This window comes from Cydia splendana, chromosome 4 (assembly GCF_910591565.1).
Source record: "Cydia splendana chromosome 4, ilCydSple1.2, whole genome shotgun sequence".
Lineage (NCBI taxonomy): Eukaryota > Metazoa > Arthropoda > Insecta > Lepidoptera > Tortricidae > Cydia > Cydia splendana.
Window position 1 is genome coordinate 19,211,295 of NC_085963.1, and position 22,650 is coordinate 19,233,944.

The 22,650-nt window shown below is 36.7% G+C and overlaps 2 protein-coding genes across 2 annotated transcripts in view; one reads left to right on the forward strand and one right to left on the reverse strand.

Moving 5' to 3' along the window:
• Positions 1–22,650, forward strand: part of LOC134789977 (guanine nucleotide exchange factor DBS-like) — a 144,773-nt gene that overhangs the window by 59,777 nt on the left and 62,346 nt on the right. Inside the window, exons 2-11 of the mRNA XM_063760705.1 lie at positions 6,190–6,385; positions 11,595–11,685; positions 12,131–12,361; positions 13,129–13,262; positions 14,427–14,552; positions 16,028–16,148; positions 17,355–17,505; positions 18,024–18,178; positions 18,487–18,657; positions 19,025–19,156. Coding sequence (XP_063616775.1) covers positions 6,190–6,385; positions 11,595–11,685; positions 12,131–12,361; positions 13,129–13,262; positions 14,427–14,552; positions 16,028–16,148; positions 17,355–17,505; positions 18,024–18,178; positions 18,487–18,657; positions 19,025–19,156 — 1,508 coding nt within the window. The remainder of the gene's footprint in view (positions 1–6,189; positions 6,386–11,594; positions 11,686–12,130; positions 12,362–13,128; positions 13,263–14,426; positions 14,553–16,027; positions 16,149–17,354; positions 17,506–18,023; positions 18,179–18,486; positions 18,658–19,024; positions 19,157–22,650) is intronic.
• LOC134789534 (E3 ubiquitin-protein ligase CCNB1IP1-like) lies at positions 16,214–17,041 on the reverse strand. The gene has a single exon (XM_063760108.1). It carries the CDS (start codon positions 16,997–16,999, stop codon positions 16,214–16,216), a length of 786 nt encoding a protein of 261 aa, XP_063616178.1. The 5' UTR covers positions 17,000–17,041.

The following is a 22,650-nucleotide window of genomic DNA, read 5'->3' on the forward strand; positions in this document are numbered from 1 at the left end:
TTGAATACCGGTATTCGAATACCTCTATTCGGAGCTTAAGTGATATAAATACCCAAATTCAAATTACACCGGTTATACCTCAATAATAACCTGTAGTCAGAATACCGGTAACGGTCCCTGTTTTAAAGTCCCTTTTTAGTTTTTTGTAAGTAACTCGTTAACGGTGTCCCATAGCAAAATAGGTTTTATGAATAAATAATCTACATAAAATTTCCTGCAAAAAACATCTGAACACTTTTCTCTAGGATCAATATTTAAAACGATATTAAAGGAAGAAAGTTCATTACAATCAATTCACATGTCACTTTTTTTAGTTTTTAGGGTCCCGTACCTCAAAAGGAAAAAACGGAACCCTTATAGGATCACTCGTGCGACTGTCTGTCTGTCTGTCCGTCTGTCACAGCCCATTTTCTTCAAAAGTACTGGACCAATTAAGTTGAAATTTGGTACACACATGTAAATTCGTGACCCAAAGACGGACATCTTACGTAAACAAATGAATTTTAAACATGGAGGCCACTTTTTAGCCAAGGGGAACCCCCCTTGGCTAACATTAAGAACCTATTTTGCTATGGGCCACCGTTTACGAGTCATTTACGAAAAACTTAAAATAGGGACCTGGAAATTGATTATAATTAACTTACCCCCTTTAATACCTCATTAAATATTGATCGTAGCGAAAAAGTGTACAAAACCTTTTTTGTGGACAATTTTATGTTCAATATTTATGTATAATATTTTTTGCAACTGCCCCCGTTGCAACCGTTTACGAGTTATTTACGAAAAAAAAGCGACCTGTGAACTGATTGTGATTAACTTTCTTCCTTTAATATCGTTTCAAATATTGATCCTAGAGAAAAGTGTTCAGATGTTTTTTGCAGAAAATTTTATGGAGATTATTTATTCATAAAAACCTATTGTGCTATGGGACACCGTTTACGAGTTATTTACAAAAAACTAAAAAGGGACTTTAAAATTGATTATAATTGACTTACCGGATGCTTTGTTTTTTTAAATATTGATCCTAGCGAAAAGTGTTCTACATGTTTCTTGTAGGAAATTTTATGTTTATTATTTGTGTAAAATTTGTTTTTGCTATGAGTCATACTTTTCAAATTATTAACGAAAAAATAAAAACAAAGAACCTTAGAATTTATTATAATTAACTTTCCCTCTTTATTATCTTTTTAAATATTGATCCCTGCTAAAAATGTACTAAATCTTTTTTTATTGAAAATATTGTGTCGATTATTAACGTTTAACAATTTTTTTTATATTGGCCACCGTTTACGAGTTATTTACGAAAAACTAAAAAAAGAGACCTTCAAAAAGTGATTATAATTAACTTTCCCGCCTTAATATCTCTTTGAATATTGATCCTAGCGAAAAATTGTACGGAATCTTTCTTGTAGGCAATTTTATGCAGATTACTTATGTTTAAGAAAATTTTTGCTATGCGCCACCGTTTAAGAGTTATTTACGAAAAACTAAAAAAAAGGGACCTTTAGTATCAACTATCTCACTTCCAGTCAAGAATTCGATCAATCAACCGGCAATTTCGGATTCAGCGGGGTCTAATTAGGTTAAAAAACCCGGTTGCCAAAAAATAATATGTTTTGCCAGTCGAAATCGATTTTTACAAAAACATGATCAGTCAAGTATACACTCATATTGTATACATATAATTAATAATTATTTAGGTACACTCACCGACCTCACCGTCTTACCTACCATTTTTAGGGTTCCCTACCCAAAGGGTAAAACGGAACCCTATTAGTAAGAAAGACTCCGCTGTCCGTCCGTTCGTCCGTCCGTCTGTCAGCAGGCTGTATCTCACGAACCGTGATAGCTAGACAGTTGAAATTTTCACAGATGATGTATTTCTGTTGCCGCTATAACAACAAATACTAAAAAGTACGGAACCCTCGGTGGGCTCAGTGGGCGAGTCCGACTCGCGCTTGTCCGGTTTTTAATTTCATTAAGTACTCATCAAAATTCGAATTTACTAATAAATCTTTTTCAATATTAATTGCCGAACTAAAAATCCCGGAACTGACGATTCAGAATACCGATGTCGTCAGAATAAGGACGTAGACGTGCTGCGCGGGAATGGTGCGGTGCGCCGCGCGGGGCGCCCGCCTGCCCGTTCTACCACTCGTCTGCTTCACCCCCTTGAAAACGTAAAACTCTAGTATAAGCGCGCCTTAAATATTCTATACACTTTTTCGCTAGGATCAATCTTCTTCTCCTTCAACCTAGCGTTTTAGCTAAGCGTCCGGTCTTCAGCATCCTCTGGTGTGAGTAGATTTTAAGTAGATTACTTATGTATCAGAACATTTTTTGGTACAGGCCACTGTTTACGAGTTATTTACAAAAAATATTAACAATTGATCATATTTAACTTTTTACCTTAAATATTTTTTAAATACGCGAAAAATTGTATAGAATATTTAATGGAGACAATTTTACGCAGATTACTTATGTATCAGAACATTCTTGCTACAGGTCACCGTTTACGAGTTATTTATAAAAAACTACAAAGGGACCTTTAAAACCGATGACTGATAAGTTCATCAGCGTCACATAACATAAATTGACCTCCGCATTGGATAGACAGCAACATTGAATGTTCCAGTAATCAAAGAAACTTAATTGCTAAATTGGAAATCAAAATAACTAAAATGGGCCAGAATCCCCAATTTTAAACTACTACGTTTTGTGCTCATCGATGTTAGTGTCGTAAGCGCCATCGACAATAAGGTCCCTTTTCATAGATAATACCACAAATTGTAGGAAATTTGATTCTCTACAAGTTAGTCCAGTCATTATATCCAAAAAACCGACCCTTCCCGTGAATAATCAGTTCTTGGATTTTTTTTTCGTACGTCCCTCGGGGGAATCACTGGGAGTGTAAATTCAAAAAGTAGACTGAATCAGGGTCCTGTGTATATTCGAAAAACGGTTTTTCTTGAATAACTCGGTCATTTTTGATTTTACAGTAAAACCGTGAGGACAAAAATTTTAGAAAATTTGATTCTCTACAAGTTTGTTCCTCACAATTTTTCTTCTAGGATCGATAGTTTGGAAATAAAATTTGAAAAAAGCGACAAATTCAAAATATTTTCAACATCTCGTTTATTTTCAACTTTACGACATAAATGAAGAGGACTAAACTTGTAGAGAATCAAATTCTGAACAATTTTGGTTCCCACCTTCTTTCCCCCAAAATCGATATTTTAGAAATTAAACCTGAAAAACAAAACAAATAGTTGCGGAACCATATTTTCACACCGACAGCAACGGACTCTCACCTAATAACCAAATATAATGTGAGAGTCCGTTGCTGTCGGTGTGAAAATATGGTTCCGCAACTATTTGTTTTGTTTTTCAGGTTTAATTTCTAAAATATCGATTTTGGGGGAAAGAAGGTGGGAACCAAAATTGTTCAGAATTTGATTCTCTACAAGTTTAGTCCTCTTCATTTATGTCGTAAAGTTGAAAATAAACGAGATGTTGAAAATATTTTGAATTAGTTGCTTTTTTCAAATTTTATTTCCAAACTATCGATCCTAGAAGAAAAATTGTGAGGAACAAACTTGTAGAGAATCAAATTTTCTAAAATTTTTGTCCTCACGGTTTTACTGTAAAATCAAAAATGTCCGAGTTATTCAAGAAAAACCGTTTTTCGAATATACACAGGACCCTGATTCAGTCTACTTTTTGAATTTACACTCCCAGTGATTCCCCCGAGGGACGTACGAAAAAAAAATCCAAGAACTGATTATTCACGGAAAGGGTCGGTTTTTTGGATATAATGACTGGACTAACTTGTAGAGAATCAAATTTCCTACAATTTTTGTCCTTACGGTTTTACTGTAAAATCAAAAATAGCCGAGTTATTGAAGAAAACCCGTTTTTTTGGAAAAAAATCATTTTTCGAATATACGCAGGAGCCTGATAAAGCCTACTTTTTGAATTTACACTCCCAGTGACCCCCCCGAGGGACCTACGAAAAAAAAATCCAAGAACTAATTATTCACGGGTAGGGTCGGTTTTTTGGATATAATGACTGTACTATTAACTTTGACGAGCTTAGGGGAGGATTTAAAATACCTACAAAGAAAATAATTAGAATTTTACCTGATTCCGCTCCGTGGCTAGAATGATAATTATGTGAAGTGTGTTTGTGCAAAATTCAGAAATTTTATACGAAAGTTAGGAAATAATATTTATTTTCGGTATAGTTGCACTGATAATTAAAGACATTGACTTTTACCATTTAAGCAGCAAAATGTATGTATCCAAACGAAAATGCTTGTATAATAAAATAATTTAGGCGACTAATCAATCGTTCGATTATCAATTATCGCTTTGTGTCAATTTCTAACTTTTGCGTTTAGTGTTTCTGACATACCTTCACGCATTCACAGGGTAAATATAACCGCAACATACATAGCCACAGAAATGGCATGCGCACAATTAACCATAATTTATTTTTTGTCCCTACCACACGAGAACACAAACGTCTATTACATTCGAATTAGAGTTCCCACTTGGCGTAATTTCGAGCCCATTGTCTTTATCCCGTGTAATTATAAGCGCTCGCTCCACAAATGACACCGATTTAAATTACAAGAGATTCCGTATCTTTCTGTTTGTCAAGTTCCGTCTTAAAGAATTGTCATTCACAGCCTTTCTCATCCATATCGTAGGACAATGTACTTACATGATAAAAGCCATAACACATCCGACATGCTTCATTGTATAGATCTCAGGGGCACAATTTGACTTGTGACACTGTTATTGATTGACGTGCTCTTAGTTACCTACCTATAGTTATTTTGTACATATCTATATCTACATTTTTTTTTAATTATCAAATTTATTAATCGAAAGTTGAAAGACTGAAATATATCTCTAAACATAACACTAATTAAAACCTAAAAACATATTTCGAGGGATTGAAGATATAAATTATATTGATATAACATACCCATTATTTCGTCGGGTGACAAGCAAAAGTCACTAAGTACTATCAAAAAATTAAAGTAACAATGCACTTAAATTTATTACACTTGTAACACGGTTTATTGTCCAATAATTTCAATGGTGTTAGTTAATGACTTTTGCTTGTCACCCGACGATTTTATATACTTATCAAAAACCCTACACCCGAGTGGGGTTAGGGTTAAGACCACTTTTCGCAAAAGCTCATTGTCATGTCATGACTCACGAGCTTTCAACAAGTTGAATGGACCCAGTGATAGGAATCTAGGAAGCCAATTGTCGGCATGGCGCGGTGGACGGATGCTGTCATACGCGGTCACGGGCAAGACGTGACATAACTAGGGCATTGAGGAGGAAACTGTCGCTAGAATAGTGTTGTTTATTCGGAAGCTTGTGAGTTTATTTGTTTGTTTTCGTTGCTTTTATGTCGGTTAATAGATATGGTTCCTTTTGAGATGATTTCTTGCGTAATCCAGGGTCCGAACTTGAGCAAGTGTGATCAATTATGTAATTCTAAGACATGATCCGCTAATACTTATAAATTACATGTCATTTTGGCGGCGTACGTAGCGTAGACTCAACAATTAATCCTCTGAAGGAGGCTTAAATTGATAATGATTTAGACGAGCTCACAGCTAACTCATCAGTCATTAGTGCAATTTTACTCTTCAAGAATTTAGCGCTCGTTTTTGCGAGACGCTTCATTTGTTTTAGGTCGTAAATTATTAACGTGACTGGCAATTTACTTTACTTTTTTGGAGTCAATGACATCCTAATGGCCAATAGATGACACCCTAATGTCACCTTTATTGACAATTATTTGAGTTTTAAAACTTTTAAAGTTACATATACCGGGACTCGGACGTTTATGTATGTAACATTTTAATCATTTTATGCTCTGAAACAAAATATATACTGGATGTTTTTGACCTGGAATAGTCGCTTAGAAAACATTGTGAAGTGAAGGATAAAAGATCAAGGTAAAATATGGCAGCCGTATTGTGATCTAAAAAGCGCTATGACTTTTTTTAAACCCGTTTTCTGAACCTACTGCATCTTGAGTTAAAGACGGAGTTTACAAGCATGAGGACTGAGGACTGAAAATAATATAACAGTGTGTGTCACACGTAGGTACGTACTACGTAGGTGTAGACCCCTATCTGACCACACTCGTTTTTCCAGACGCGGGCTGCGATGACTGCGGCGAGGATGAAGGCCGCATGGTCTCAGAGCTGCTGCTGCCGCAGTACGCGCTGGCCACGGGCGGGCTGGCGCGCGACCACCGCCCGCTCATCACCTTCCCTGACAACAACAACTTCCACCTCCTCACGGCGCCGGAGTACCGCCGCCTGCTGCTGTACCTCACCTCTGTGCCCTCGTGAGTACACTGCACCTTCTAGCTGACCACGGGCCATAGTGAAATCCAAAAACATCTTTTTCCCGAAGGATTCTCCTCAGTCTCCCCGACCAACTTCCACTCTCGAGTGCCGCCTTTCCCACTTTTCTGACCTCTTCAGTATTAACACTAGTGGCTCTGTGAGCTGTAGACCTCGCGAGCAGGGCTTTAAATTGCATGGAGCTTTAAATATAGTAAATTAAAAAAAAAACAATACGAAATTTAAATTTTCTATGAGACCATATCCCTTCGCGCCTACATTTTTTCTACTGACAAGATCTGCTTGGCCAACTATTAGTCCATGGGCCAGCTGGTCAAATTTTTGAAAATGGTATAAATTGGGGGTACCAAGTTTCCTTTTCACAGCAGTTAGATAGGCTTATTATGATGTTAAAAAACCATGATTGCCATCTCAAAATGGTAGCTAACAAAAATGGCCGCCAATCCAAGATGGCGGATATTGAGTTTAAAAAATCAGCCGTAACTCGAGAAGTATTCGTCCGATTTCATTGCAATTTTTTTTAAACAAAAGCTCTATATGTGAGCTTAAAATTATGTTTACATATTATATCGATAAAGTCGACCGTGAATTAGTAATTAAAGAAATATTGTAAATTTTCTTATTTTTTTGTGATACTTTTTTTTTAATTCAGTTTTTACGAAGTATCTCGTACATTACAAAAAAGTTTTAAATGAGACAAAATAGTGTGTTAAATTAGCTTTAATTTGACGTATTATTTGTATGGAACTGAAGACTGAAAACACATGGAAACATGAATTAAATTTACTTCTGTTGAAATTCATCGTTGACTAAATAACTGCGTACAGAACAAAAAGCTTCAGATAGAAGTTGTAGAGTACAAAAAACATGTTTTTAGTATAGTTTAATAATAATAGTAAAATGATAGTAATAATGGTTTTATTTTTTACAAGTAAAAACTACTTTAAACTCTCGCGTTTTGTATACTTAATTAAATTCATTAATGTTACTAACGGGTCAAACGGGATTAAATTTAATTATTCGCTGAAACGTCGGAAAAAAGGTAAAATAATGAAATTATATCGCGTTAGACCCGTTATTGACATTAATTAGGTAATAACTAGTATTCGATTGAAATAGTAATTTCTTCAGTGAACTGCGTACAGAACAAAAAGCGTCAGATAGAAGTTGTAGAGTACAAAAATGATATTTATAGTATAATTTAATAATTTATAATAATAGTAGCAGGGCTCGGAAACCGTTTTATTTTTCAAACCGGTTTCGTTCATAAACCCGGGAACGAAAAGGATTTCGTTTCGGTTACCAGTTAAAGAACTGTTCTATTGAGATACCGTTGAGATGCGTTCGCCTTTCGTTTTTGTGGAACTAAATTAACCGATTAAATTGAAAATGTCGAATTGATCCAAGTAAAAACTGGTATTCGGTATAAATAGAAATGTCTTCAGTGAAAATGTGTTCGGCTACAAATAAAGTGAACTATATATGTGTATAATATGTGGCGAGATAGGCCCTAAAAGACGGACAATCGTGGGCATTGTTATTTAATGCAGCATTAATAAGGAGTTTTGAGGCTATTAGTAACCGACGTGACATACCGGATGAATTTTTAGGTATATAGGTACTGTGAAATATCACTGCCAATATAGAGTCCATTTCACCAATATCACGTCTTTAATAAAATTACAGACAAAAAGACTCCCTACGCTCGTGGTTCGAAAAATGGAATCTTGAGCGTAGCGAGGTTTTCACTACACCAACACGAGGAAAATACTAACTGTAAAATATCAAACAAAATCAAAGCGAATCGATTCAAAATGAATGTTATTAAATGTTAATATTCAAAATCATCATTTAAAAGCCAATTCTACCAGCAAACATAAGAAAACAACTCAAAATTTGCATTTGATTACTTTGCCTCACATGTGAATAAAATGCAACTATCTTATCAGCTTGGAACAATCAAGAGAGCCTTTATCCGCTGGTGTGGTGAAATGATATTGTAACTGCAGAAGCATGTTATCATAAACCCAAGAGTAAAATCTCAAAATTCTCTATTTACTTGCGAAACTTATTTCTTACTTAGACGACCGGTCTGGCCTAGTGGATAGTGACCCTGTCTGCTAAGCCGATGGTCCTGGGTTCGAATCCCAGTAAGGGCATTTATTTGTGTGATGAACACTAATATTTGTTCCTGAGTCATGGTTGTTTTCTATGTATATAAGTATGTATTTATCTATACAAGTATGTATATCGTCGCCTAGTACCCATAGTACAAGCTTTGCTTAGTTTGGGGCTAGGTTTGATCTGTGTAAGATGTCCCCTAATATATATATTTATTTACTTAATAGAGGATGTCGTCAGCGTAACAGATTCTTCAAATAATTTTTCTTAAATATAACTTAAGTAAAGAGTTTTTATCCGGTACCTATGTCACGTCGTTTAGTAATAGACTCTAGTGGACTCTAGACTGGTATACAATGGCGTCCAAGCTCTGAACCAGCTTGGAAGGCAAAACAGAGTGCAACTGGTATGTATCCCAGGGCACGAGGGATTCATAGGCAATGAAAATGCAGATGAACTTGCCAGAGCTGGATCTTTAGGTAACCTTATAGGTCCGGAACGATTCGTGGGGCTCTCACAGGGAACCATCATAACGGCTATTAAAGACCATACTAAGATCAAACATCAGGAAGAATGGGACAGTCTGACGGGTCTAAAGCACGCAAAGCTCTTTATGCAAGGAGTAGACTCCGGTTGGAGCAAAAAGCTTTGGAAACTTAGCAAAAGACAACTCCAAATCATAACAAGGTGTTTACTGGACATTACGGGGTCAAAGGAATTCTGGCCAAGATGGGACACTCTGACAACACCGATTGTCGTATGTGTGGCGAAGAGAGACAGTTAAACACCTAATTTGTGAATGTCACGCCCTCGCCAGAAAAATAATTAAGGACTTTGGAGCAGGATATCTTGAACCAAAGGACTTTAAAACGCTAACCATGAGCTCTATCATCCGGCACAGGGATATATGGTGGGAAAAGCTCTTGAGTAGTTGACGGATCTTTTCTAGGGGGTAATTGCGCAAAAGATCCCTATGGATCGAAGTGTATCCAAGCAAGGGCCCCCGAAAACAATAAGATAAGAATAGACTCAAAATTCCTTATTAATGCTGCATTAAAATTGAATAATACTGCCTACTGTCCATCTTTTGGAGGGGTACTTTACAAAATGGTCTTATTTCGCTACATATTATACAAATATCTAGTTCACTTTGCATCATCTTGATTTGTAGCCGAAAAGATTTTCACTGAATAACTAGTTTTTAGCTAATTAATGTTACTAATGGGTCAAACGCGATTAAATTTCATTTTTAACCTTTTTTCCGACGTTTCAATGAATAATGAAATTTAATCGCGTTAGATCTGTTAGTAACATTAATTATGTATACAAAACGCAAGATTTTAAAGTAGTTTTTACTTGTAACAAATAAAACTAATAATACTATCGTTCTAATATTATTATGATCAATTTCTAAAGTTATTAAAATATACTAAAAACATGATTTTTGTACTCTACAACATCTATCCGAAGCTTTTTGTTCTGTATGCAGTGATTTAGTCAACAGTGAATTTCAACGGAAGTAAAACCAAATTCATGTTTCCATGTGTTTTCAGTCATCAGTCCCATACAAATTGTACGTCAAATTAAAGTTAATTTAATACACCATATTGCCTCATTTAAAACTTTTTTGTAATGTACGAGATATTTTGTAAAAACTTAATTTAGAAAAATTTATCACAAAAAAATGAGAAGATTTTCAATATTTCTTTAATTACTAATTAATGGTTGACTTTATCGATATAATATATAAACATAATTTTAAGCTCACTTATAGAGCTTTGGTTAAAAAAAAACAGCAACGAAATCGGACGTATATTTCTCGAATTATGGTTGATTTCTTAAAACTCAATATCCGCCATCTTGGATTGGCGGCCATTTTTGTTAGCTACCATTTTGAGATGGCAATCATGGTTTTTTAACATCATAATAAGCATATCTAACTGCTGTGAAAAGGAAACTTGGTACCCCCAAATTATACCGAAATCTTGCCTGGCCCATGGACTATATATTAAATCTATCAGTTAAGGGCTCCACGGACCTTGCAATAAATTCACGCGATCTTTGATCCATTGCCGCCTATAGAGCGACATAAAATAGTAGAAATTAAATAAAATGGAACTCAAAAATGTCCATACTAAATTGTTGCCATGTGTAAGCATTTTACGTCAAAAATGTGACAGTTACGTAGAAAGTGGCGCCCTCATTTATTTTCTATTATTTTATGTCGCACTATACGAGTACCTAAGTATGTGCAACAAAGTCAATCGCTATATAATTTTTGGTTAACCGCGAGTTCTCAGTTCGGGGCGAACTACTAGTATATATCTGTTTGTAATCCAATATCGAAAATGGGTATGTAAATATCCATAGACGTAATATTTGTAAACCAATTTGAGCCTGTGGCTTCAGCGAACAATAATACGGGTGATTATATTACAAGGGGGCTACTTCTCCCGGCCTAGCCGACCGCAACACCTTCTAAAGGTTTAATTAAGTATTATACCTCGGCCTAAATCGCAAACCTCGTAACTCCATTTCAAGGAAATTAGTAATTGCTACCTTGGACAACAATACTAGGAGTTACGAGGTTTGCGACTTAGGCCGACATAGTATATTGTTAACCAAGGGGTGAAAGGCACTCATTTCTGCCGAAGTAGAACCAATAGTTCGAGATTGAAATGGTGCCTTTCATCCGAGTTAAACACTCTACTTTTCATTTCGAATAATTACCAGGAAAGTAAAATACGTGTGTATTAAAAAAACATAACTAAGTATAAATAAGCATTACACAGTAGGTACTTCTTAAGGGTATACTTTCAATTAAAAATTAATGTAAAAGTGCCGTTATTTATTGAATGGGAAGTTAAATTTCAGAATGGAAATTGTCCAACAAATCCATTTAAAACCACATTTTAATTACTTAAATCATTAAAAAAACATAACTGATGTATTTATACAGCGATAGGGTACCCCCTATTACCCTACCTACACGTAAATACATATTCTTCCATTTGGTATTGCATAGCTATTATTGCTCATTTAATGTACGTCATGTTTGTTTAATTTCAGATTGTTAGAAGCCGACATGGGGTTCCACATAATAATAGATCGAAGAAAGGACAGATGGAATTCAGTCAAAACAGTATTAATAAGGATCTCAGTGAGTATTAGTTAATCATTACTTCCTCCTGAGAGCCTACCGCGAACACCCAAATTTCGTTATCGCTGAAATGAAATATACAAGCGCTATATAAATAGGGGCAGACAATGAAATTTCGATGTTCGTATTCGTGGTCGACCCTCAGTTTATAGCAAAATTATTAGTATTTCCTTTATTCCCGAATAGGACTATACTTACCGAGACTGATTATTTTCTAGCGAAAAAAAAACGTGAGTAGGTAGGTAAAAATTGTAAAGTAGGTAAAACTCAGCTACATAGGGAATAATAAAAGTCAATAGATACCTAGGTACTGCTATACTGATTTAGTGCAAAAAAAAGGTGGAGACAATTTTAAACAAGTGTATATTTATATAATGCCTGAGAGCAAGATATAAGTCTTATACTGTGTTTCTAAAATCTTATCGTATACAACTTTATATTCCAGGAATTTTTCCCGGGCATCATCCACACAGTATACGTGCTCCGACCAGCCAGTTTCCTCCAGAAAGCGCTCTCTGAAGTGAGCAGCAAGCTGTTCAAAGAAGAGTTCCGTTTCCGGGTGCTGGTGTGCTCATCAGTTGAGGAGCTGTATGAACACTTTGACCGGTCGCAGCTCACGCCGGACCTTGGTGGAGAGCTGCAGTACTCGCACGCTGAGTGGATACAGCAGAGGATTGTAAGTATTATTTGATTGTTTTTCATAGGCGAGGACGCTTCCCGCCAAGCCGCTCGTCTGCTCTCTTGTTATCTAATGGGTAAAAAAATATTGTTCTACCTCAAAAGGTTAGAGTTTAGCGGAATGTCATCTCATTTCCGAATATCCCAACTTAAGAAACCTAAAAAGTTACACATCTACATCATTCGACTAGATAAACGCACAATTTACATTAAAATTAAGAGCCGCGATTAATGTAATTTTTTTTCATTATTGTAAGTTTTGTTGAGTGAATACCTACATTACCAACTCAATAAAATATACTCATCATTCATGTTGAGTCACACTTTCTGCACAATAAAACAATTCAAATGTATATTTATTTGCATCAGTATGCATTTAACGTATTAAATATGTTTACGTACCTACCTATTTATTATTATTTATGACACATGTTCTTGCACTGAAGACATTTTTTTTACCGAGCGAAGCGAAGCGGTGTTTTCTTTTACAGGTCACATATTGTCGCTTGTAAAATATTGTGAGCATTTTTAAGGATGAGATTTTTGACATACATTTCTAAATGGAGGACATACAAAGAAGTAGATTTCCACTTCAAAAGATTTCACAATTAACTTAAAAAATCAGTAAAACATCATTCATAAAATCAGTTAATCTTCAGGAAAAGTATTTCAAATAATATATAAAATGCTACCTAATAAATTATGTAGAGCAAATATTAAAATTTTCCTTGCAATACATCTTAATTATATTTTCTTTCATTCCAGGCCTTGGAAATGTTCTCAACACTAATGAAAGAGATCTCAAGCAAGCTGGACGAATTTATGCACGAAATAGTGGATTGCGACATGGGGAACGATCCGACACAAACCAAAGAATTATTAGACTGCCAGGAAACTAGGTTAGTGGCTGTTGCATTCGTTTTATTGCTACGACTTGTTCGGTGTCTGGGCTTTTTGGTTTTAATTTGATTTGTTAGTGCATCCAGATGGGATCATCAAAGGACAAACAAGTTACCCAATTTTCCAACCGGCCAATAAGATTTTGACATGATTGGGACGAGATTTTACTGACAATTGAACGTCTCTTTCTGGTCATCGGGTCAATTTGTAGAGTTAGACCAAGAAAAGTCTGCAGCGATTTTGATAGCATACGCAGTGTAGATACGTCATAATTTCATAGAAGGGTGACGTTTAAAATAACACTTACACTGCGTGTGGTATCAAAATCGTTGCAAAGTTTTCTTGGTCTAACTCTAACTACCCTACCCTCCTTTTAAAACAGTCTTCAATACGCATCTTAATGCATAAACAGAAGACAGAAGGGGATTTATATCGTAAATTAACGATATCTTCTATCTCAAAATAGATATATTTAACTGCACTCTGAGTGAATTCACAAAGATAACAAGCCGGCAATTATGTTATCTGCCAAATATTTAGTTATATGTAAGTCTGTTTTACTCTAATATTTTTAAGTGTGTTGTTAACTATTAATTATTTGTCTTCCTTTATGTAATACGTATCACGTATTGGATTACTCTGTAAAGTGGTACTGTATAGTTGATTATAAAAAAATATATATATATTTACATACATACATATATGTAGGTAATAGATAAGTAATAATAAGCATTCAGACTTGGACGAACTATTGGTTACCTGCTATTCGGCTATACAACTTCCAGTCACGTATCGTTTCAACTTCAGGATAGTTTGCCGAACTATACTTTATTAACATAAAGCTCAACAGATATTTATGAAACTTATTTATGATGATGACCAACTTTTTCTTGGACGCTTTCAGAATTGCTAACGTCTTTAATACTTACTTCCATGTGTGTGCATTTATTTTTCAATATTCGCAATTACTTGAGTAAAAAATCGTTGTGAAAAAACTGAAATGACAAAAAATACTGCATGGAAAATGTTCTTAGAATTTTTCATACATTTTTACAATAATTTTCTGAGCTTAGATAGCAAGTTCGACATTTGAACAGAGCATTTGTTCACCTTCACTGTCTCCATTTTGCTTTTACAACTTACAAGGTGTCTTTACATTTCAGGTATAAAGAGTTGAAGGCGGAACTGGCGGCGGCGACCACGCAAGGCGAGGAGCTGCTGACGCAGATGAGGAAACCAAATCTAACGTTTATTAGTAATATTATAAGTCATGTGGCCGCTGTTGAGAGGTTGGTATATTTATCCTATATACACATAATATCTGTGGCATGTAGGTAATGTTGGCGAAATATAAAGTGAGCCAAAGCCACAGAATTGTGAAATGTAACCATTCAGTCTTAACAAATATCAAAAATATTTTTTTTTTCGGAAAACAGAATTTACATACATACATACAACAGCGCTATCTACCTAGCTTGTACAGTCAGTCACCTGCAAAAATATGGTAGGTACTCTTCGAAGGCCGCAAAACTATGTGACACGCTCTTATTGCTCTACAAATAAGATCGTGTTAGATATTTTTGCGGCCTTCGTTATGTTATATATTATTGCAGGTGACTGTACTTCGTAAACTTAACAAAATGCCTTAAGAGTCAGGGCACAGAATAACTAATAGTACTACCGTACAGAAAATTCACTCCTTCACAAAAGTCAGATTTAGGTATAAAATTATACCTATACTCGACGCCTGCAACAAAATTGAAACTTATAACCGCGCACGAACCGTGAATCTTCTTTGCGCGAGCGCCACGTGACACGACTATCGTGCGGTCGAGCGGCAGCCCACTGCCATACGCCTGCCCTGCCCGGGAGGCCCGCCGGCCAAATGTACCTAAACTGCGTAGTGACATCCCCCTGGTCAGGGGTCGTTATCCCAGGAAAAATCTTGATAGCGCGATTCAGGAATTTTACTACTCGGAACCACGCCATCTACGTTCAATAAGTAAACTAGTCAATTTTTGTACGAGTTGGGGTCATTATCCCAGGAAAAATCTTGATAGCGCGATTCAGAAATTTTACTACACGGAACAACGCCATCTATCGTTCAATAAGTAAACTAGTCTATTTTTGTACGAGTTGGGGACATTATCCCAGGAAAAATCTTGATAGCGCGATTCAGGAATTTCACTACACGGAACAGCGCCATCTTTCGTTCAATAAGTAAACTAGTCAATTTTTGTACTAGTTGGGGTCATTATCCCAGGCAAAATCTTGATAGCGCGATTCAAGAATTTTACTACACGGAACCACGCCATCTATCGTTCAATAAGTAAACTAGTCAATTTTTGTACGAGTTGGGGTCATTATCCCAGGAAAAATCTTGATAGTGCGATTCAGGAATTTTACTACACGGAACCACGCCATCTATCGTTGAATAAGTAAACTAGTCAATTTTTGTACGAGTTGGGGTCATTATCCCAGGAAAAATCTTGATAGCGCGATTCAGGAATTTCACTACACGGAACAGCGCCATCTTTAGTTCAATTCGTAAACTAAACAAATTTTGTACGAGTTGGGGACATTATCCTTCAGGCATTATAATACACGGGACAGTGCCAACTATACTCTGGCAAAGCCACTTTGTCAGTAAAAAAACGCGGAAAAATACCTAGCTAGAGTATTCGGATTTGGTATACCTACCTATGCCATTTATTGTTGATCGCCGGTGTCCATTATAAGATCCTAATCGTATCTTTATTTACAGGTTACTAGTACAACTAGAAGAGACTGAAAAACAATTCGACAATTTTTGGCAAAAACATTCCACAAAATTAAACCACTGGCTTCAATTTAGGACATTTTTATTAAATTTCAAACAAATGCAGGTATGTTAACGTAACTTGTTTATTACTTACTTCTAACAGATTATAATGAACCAACATGCCTTAAGCTACGGAGGTAATGGTCTGAAAGTAAAATGCGATTGAGGTTTATTGCGTTCACGGTGACGAAAGTCAAACATGGGCGTCTTTGGAGTGCATATGCGACGTGAATCGTCAGAGTCCTTCGCCGGCCGAAACACGAACGCATCCGACGTCGACGCTGCTCTGTTGACCACTAGGTCTGAAATGTCCATGCATTGCTCATGATTGTTACTACTTTCAAAATTATCAACCCGTATGTCTTTGCGCTTCTTGGCATCCAATTGATAAGATAATTTCTGGATTTTACGGCTTTTGTCCTCTAAATTAGCTTTGAGCTCCTCTGCTTGTTTGTTCTTCTTATGAAATTCTGCTTGTAACGATGATATCTTGCGTTTGCATGTTTCCAATTCGGCCTTTAATTTTTGCGCATTTAGCGTATTGATTTCTTCCAAGCATTTGAGTTTTTCTCGCATATGCTTTGCCAAGCCTTCTTGGTACAGGGTCTCCTGTTCAACTTGATATGACCAAAATGACATTGCTCTCATAGCTATATCCATGATAGTATCTGGTCGCATACCTGCTAAGACGATTGATTTAAAAGTCTCCGAAGGACGTAGATCCGCTTGTATAACATCAAACTTGTCCCGCAACTCATTGCCACAAGCCGGACAATTCAATGAATTTTCAATATTTCTCTTGAATTCGCTTTTTCCATGCTCAATACAAAATGCATGCGAACACGTTGTCACCCAAGCTTGATTTGTTAATGATTTTCGGCATTTTCGAAAATTACACACCATGTCGATCGTCATTTTCGATTTAATAATTAATTTACGTTTATTTCACTTATACATTACTAGTTAGCGCATATTTTACATTTGTAAACACTATTTTATATTTAGGTTATGATTATTTTTCCAGGAGATCTAATGGCATTTTAAAAAGTTTTTGTTTGGCATATTGCCAGTTTCATAAATATCATAAGGTTCTTTATTGCGCACATTTTACTAATATTATTTTTTTCTTTTCGGTTTTTGGAAGCCCTATTTTTATAGTTTTAAATTTATTTAGACTAAAGTCTAGAACTTATAATGCCACAAATAAGTGAAAAATATTATTTGTATAATATTAAATATTTTTATTTATCATGGTTTGTTTGTTATTCAGGCTACGTTAGACAATCATCTAAAGGCAGCATGTGACATGACCGAGGTTGGAGAAACGGCGAGTAGAGTGGAAAGTCTAATTCAAGAGGCTATTGATTTCGAGAAACTTTGCAACTGTGATCTAGATACTGCTGCATCCGTTATAGACGACGGTACGGGAATGTTAATTATTTTTACATATTGCTCACAACAATACGTGGGAGTTACACTCAGAACAGAAGAATCATATTATACAGAAATTACCTTAAAAAAAAAAAGATTTGTTGTTATGTCTCGACTGTATGTGACTCTGAAAAGTAATCTAAGTATATCTTGGTATATCATATACCTATATATGGTTGTACGTTTTAGCATGAGTACCTACTCAAATACGTAAGTTGTCAAATCATAAAACTCCGTTTATAGCTAACACAATTTACTGATCAAGTGATCAGATTACACCTATATGACTTATTTATGGTAGTATTGTTGCGGAACACACACACACACACACACACACACACACACACACACACACACACACACACACACACACACACACACACACACACACACACGCAAGCCCGCACGCGCACACACACACACACACACACACACACACACACAATGTAACGTACGCACATCACGTAATTTGTTTGATTATTTTTACTCATAAACGCTTTTCCTGTAGGAGAGAAGCTAATGCAGGACCCCCTCAGTTCAGTAGACCACATAGAGTCCAAGTGCGAGGAGTTGCGGCGCACCAGTGCGCTACTCGCGGACAAGATACAGAAACGGACGCAGCTTCTAAATAAGGCGAGGGAACTCATGGACAGGATAGACAAGGTAACTTGCTCAATGACTTATTATAGACCTTATGTACTTGTAATAAGGTGCAAGATACCTCTCAACTATTTAAACACAACTGTTCAACAATGTAGACCAGCTATGGGCCTAATTCCATCGCAATACGGTGTAGGATCCCTTGAATCCCTTCAGCTCTATGGAAATAGCTCAGCATGTGTCCAATTCGATGTTATATTTTTTCCTAGAGCTTACTACTTTTCTAAGCACATATGATAACTCTTTGGACTAGGGAAATCAAATAATTATAATTAAAACGTATTGTCTCCACCGAAACGTATCTTCACCAGGCCAACGATTGGTGCGCGTCCGGCGTAGAGATCCTGGCCGGCGAGGGCGGCCTCATCGCCGTGGACAAGCTGCTTGAAGACGCGCAGGGCTTCGGCCTCAGCGCGCCCGACCTCTTCCGCGAAGCGCTGCTGCAGTCCGCCACGCAGGAGACCAAGGCGCTGGTCGCACAGGTACCACGCTTCTATTCACTTAGTAATTCAATTTGTTTGTACTTCTATGAAATGAACCGCAATACAACCAAGTTATTTCTGGTTTAATGAGTTATTTGCGAATAACACCGTCGATATGACGATATGCAAACAGCCTTTTTGCTGGCAGCAATAGAGTCGAGTCGATTTGGATAGTATACCTATCTTAGCTGCATACTATCCAAATCTCAATACTGTAAAATGGTTTGAGTATGTGGAGTACTAGACTTACGGGCATTTGGAGTTTAATAAACGTAGTGACGTAGTCGTAAAAAAATCATCTGGGGTTCCATAATCCTGTCTTTTTCTGACTCTTCCGAATACCATTTCACTCAAAATTTCTGCCCAGGTGGCCCAAAGGGTGGAAGATGTTTGGCTAATGGCTACAGTGAAGCGAGCGACACTTCAGCGTGCCGCGGCCAAGCCCGCGCGGCCCGTGCAGTCCGTGCCTCCGACCACCGTGCCAGCTGTCAACACACAGGTAAGATTTACAGATATACATGGATTTTATACTAAGGCTGCTGGAAGTACACCTGGCTGCAAAATTGCATGGCCAAGTTATGAATCAATTCATTCATAATGTGTTGATAGTTGTACAATAAGTTAGTACGATGGGGTCTGTGTGTGTCTACGAGAGCCACGAGAGGACTCAACTCGTGTCATCTTCATGCAATTAATAGGTATTTGGCATCACTCCAGTTCAGCTGGTTCAATTGTGAAAATTTAATAGTGTTCCGTTTTGACGTAGCGCGCGTGTACAGAATGTTCAGAACTTCCGATACAATATGTAGGTGATTAGTTTGATTTGATTTGAATATAATATTTTATGAAATTATGGTACCATAATACTGAATCCAGAATTCCAGAACGGCTAATCAGATTAACCAAAATCAGATTAGGTATGAGAAATAAAAAGTCTCAAGCACTATTCAGCTCATTTTGTTTATAGTTTCACATACTGTCTATCTGATTAAGATTAAGATTTTACTAGCAGATATTAGACTTCCGCGTATCAGCTACTGTCACACCGTGACCATAATGACATAATATCAGCATTAATGCACGGGGCGGCAGTTTCACAACAATAGCTCCGGGTTCGAAGCCACTGCTGTGCGCAAAAACTCTCTGATGAACTCACATACGACATAGTGCGTGACCAGGAACTCATAACGGATATTGGGACATCAGTGCACGCCTGCACGGGAATAAATTGGGGCATTGTATACTTTGATGTTTACTGTCGGAAGGAACGCTTCGACTGTAGAATAAACTCCCTGCAGAAATATTTTCTAGTGACTACAGTATAGGTTCCTCGAAAATGGGTCAACGCGCATGTGAGACGTCAGGAGTTACATAGTATTCAATGTATCTTAAGTGACCGCCAAAGTGGACAAATATATCGGAACACACGATATATTTAGACACTCACCGGGCCGCCACCATCCATTTGATGCTGACTGTAAAGGATTCCATAGGCTACGGTAACCGCTTACCATTTACACTGTTTTACCTATCTACACTTCTGACTCTTACTGCAATTAGTTACAACCTACTGCGTTAACGATATGGCTCACTCTATTTCCGAGTACCAGATATCTCACAGTACACCTATATTCTCTCAGTTATCACTTTATCAGCATACTCAAAGAATATTGTGGTACAAAGAGCAATAATCCTAACTGTTACATCGATGGACCTTATTACAAAAGGCATAAGGTCCACCGATGTACAGTTAACAGCCCAGAATTGGGCTCTCTGGTTGTTACTACATCTCAATGCTATATCATGCATAATGCTATATAATGCGCAAACGAGTGGCCTCTCAAATGTGTCGCGTGCGGGGCAGCGCCAATAGCTTCTTAGCGGCAATAGGAGAGAGGCTAGATAACCCTTTTAAAAGATATTGGGTGTCGCTGCATGCTCCTAAGTACCAGGACTGTAAATAGTAATTTTTAAGTTTTTATTAGGATAGGACTAGGATAAACTAACATAGATATAAGTAAATAGTATTGTACATAACTAACAAATATGGACTGTAATTTTGGTCTGAAATAAACATATATATATTGATTGATTGATTGATATATCTACACGGCGGATTTGCAGTCTTTGCCGCCCTAGGCCCCAGGCCCTATAGCCGCCCCTTTCGCAGCACCCATATTGACTACATTTTAAGTTATTTCTTGTTATCGTCAGCGAATTTTTTGACACAATTTGCCGCCCCTAATTTGTTGCCGCTCTAGGCCCGGGCCTACTGGGCCTTAGGGTATCCGCCACTGTATCTACACATTACCCCTAGCACAAAACCCTCTATACCTACGCTACTGACTGATCAGAGGGTCTACCGCCAACATCGGAAAATCGAAAAACGATATCTGCCTCTAGCGCTCTCGCGTGTTCGAGCGATAGAGAGGCAGATAAAGAAATTTAGAATTTCGTTTTTCGCAGTAACATAATACTGACTGATCTTGACTGACATAAAGTGATCATACTCTCATTAAGTAGTTACTTATCATTCGTCCCTATAACGTCGCTATCGCAGATCTAAATGGCCCTATCTCCATGTGTATGAGGGCTAGATCTTGATCTTGGGCGACGGCTTTCTGCCGCTGTGGTATTTGTATGCAAGGGGCAAGTGGTACGGGGACGCGACTCGCATACTACTTAACTACTGTAATTTAGTGAGGTTGAAGTTGAAAGTTGTCAATGTCGTGTGCAAGTGATTCAGTATGTATTAATATTTAAATCATATGAGCTAGAACATTCGTGATGCATAGTTTTTTTATGCAACGTAAGTACCTAAAGTGTCATAGGGTATTATACTGTATTTAAAATAAATTATTTTACACCATGCATGAAATAAAGCACCAGATAATTAATAGAAAAACACAGATAGTAATAATTTTAAACATAAGTTCTATTTAATAAATCGGATAGAAATATAAAAAGTAGGTGAGTTGACCGTGACGTCACGATGTAATGTTTCATATAAATACCATATTAGCAAATCGTTTTGACAGTTCTAAAAAAGTAACTGATTTGACTAGTAGGAAAATACCCTATTCTGTGAAACTTGCTAACTATGTAAACAAACCGCCATACTGAAATCATAATTTATCTAGTGACAGTTTCAACATGGCGGTTTGTTTACATAGCTAGTTTGTTAGTGCACGACACCTTGCACTTTGTGACTATGCGCTGAAACTTGGCACAGTTGATTCTTAGCTGGTCATGAGCAGATACAGACCGGGAGACCTCGAGAGTCACGTCTCATTTAGTGGGGGGGAGGGGGGGAAGTTCGACGCCGCCGCGCTTCACTTGGAGCAACATTTATCTAAAACTATACCTATTAGGGAATGTAATATATCATTTTCGGATAAATTAAGGATGAGGAATCTAGTTTTGGAACAAAAACAATGCACTTTCTAACAAAAAAAAAGCATAAAGTAGAAAAGACTAAAAAACGTATTTTTGATTTTTTCATAATTACCAATTTTTTTTAAAGTATAGCAGGAATCTGAAAACAAAAAATACAGTCGTAAAGCTACACTTATTACGTTTAAGAAAATATATAGTATAATACACAAAACTGTTGATAAATGGGAGATAAAAAATAATATTAAGCGTGGGCCAGAGTGATCTCAATACAAAATATTATGAATGTGGGAAAGTTACTTATAATTTTTTCTACAATCGTTTATTTTTTAATAATTTCGTAAATAACTCGTAAACGGTAGCCCACAGCAAAAAAATATCTTTTACGTAAATAATCTGTTTAAGATTTCTTATAAAATAAGTGCTCCTTTTTTTCGCTAATATTAAAAAAAATATCGAAGGGAGAAAATAAATACTAAGGTCCTCTTTTTTAGTCATTCGTAAATAGAACCGTTTTTCCCCCGAAGGGTAAAAAACGGATATTTAGGTTCCTGCCGAAGCTTGAACCACATTATGAGAGATAACACCCTTGTAACTCAG

Bases quoted from the DNA above. Each gene is read 5' to 3' on its own strand.
- LOC134789534 (XM_063760108.1), bottom strand. From the start codon at position 16,999: ATGACGATCGACATGGTGTGTAATTTTCGAAAATGCCGAAAATCATTA.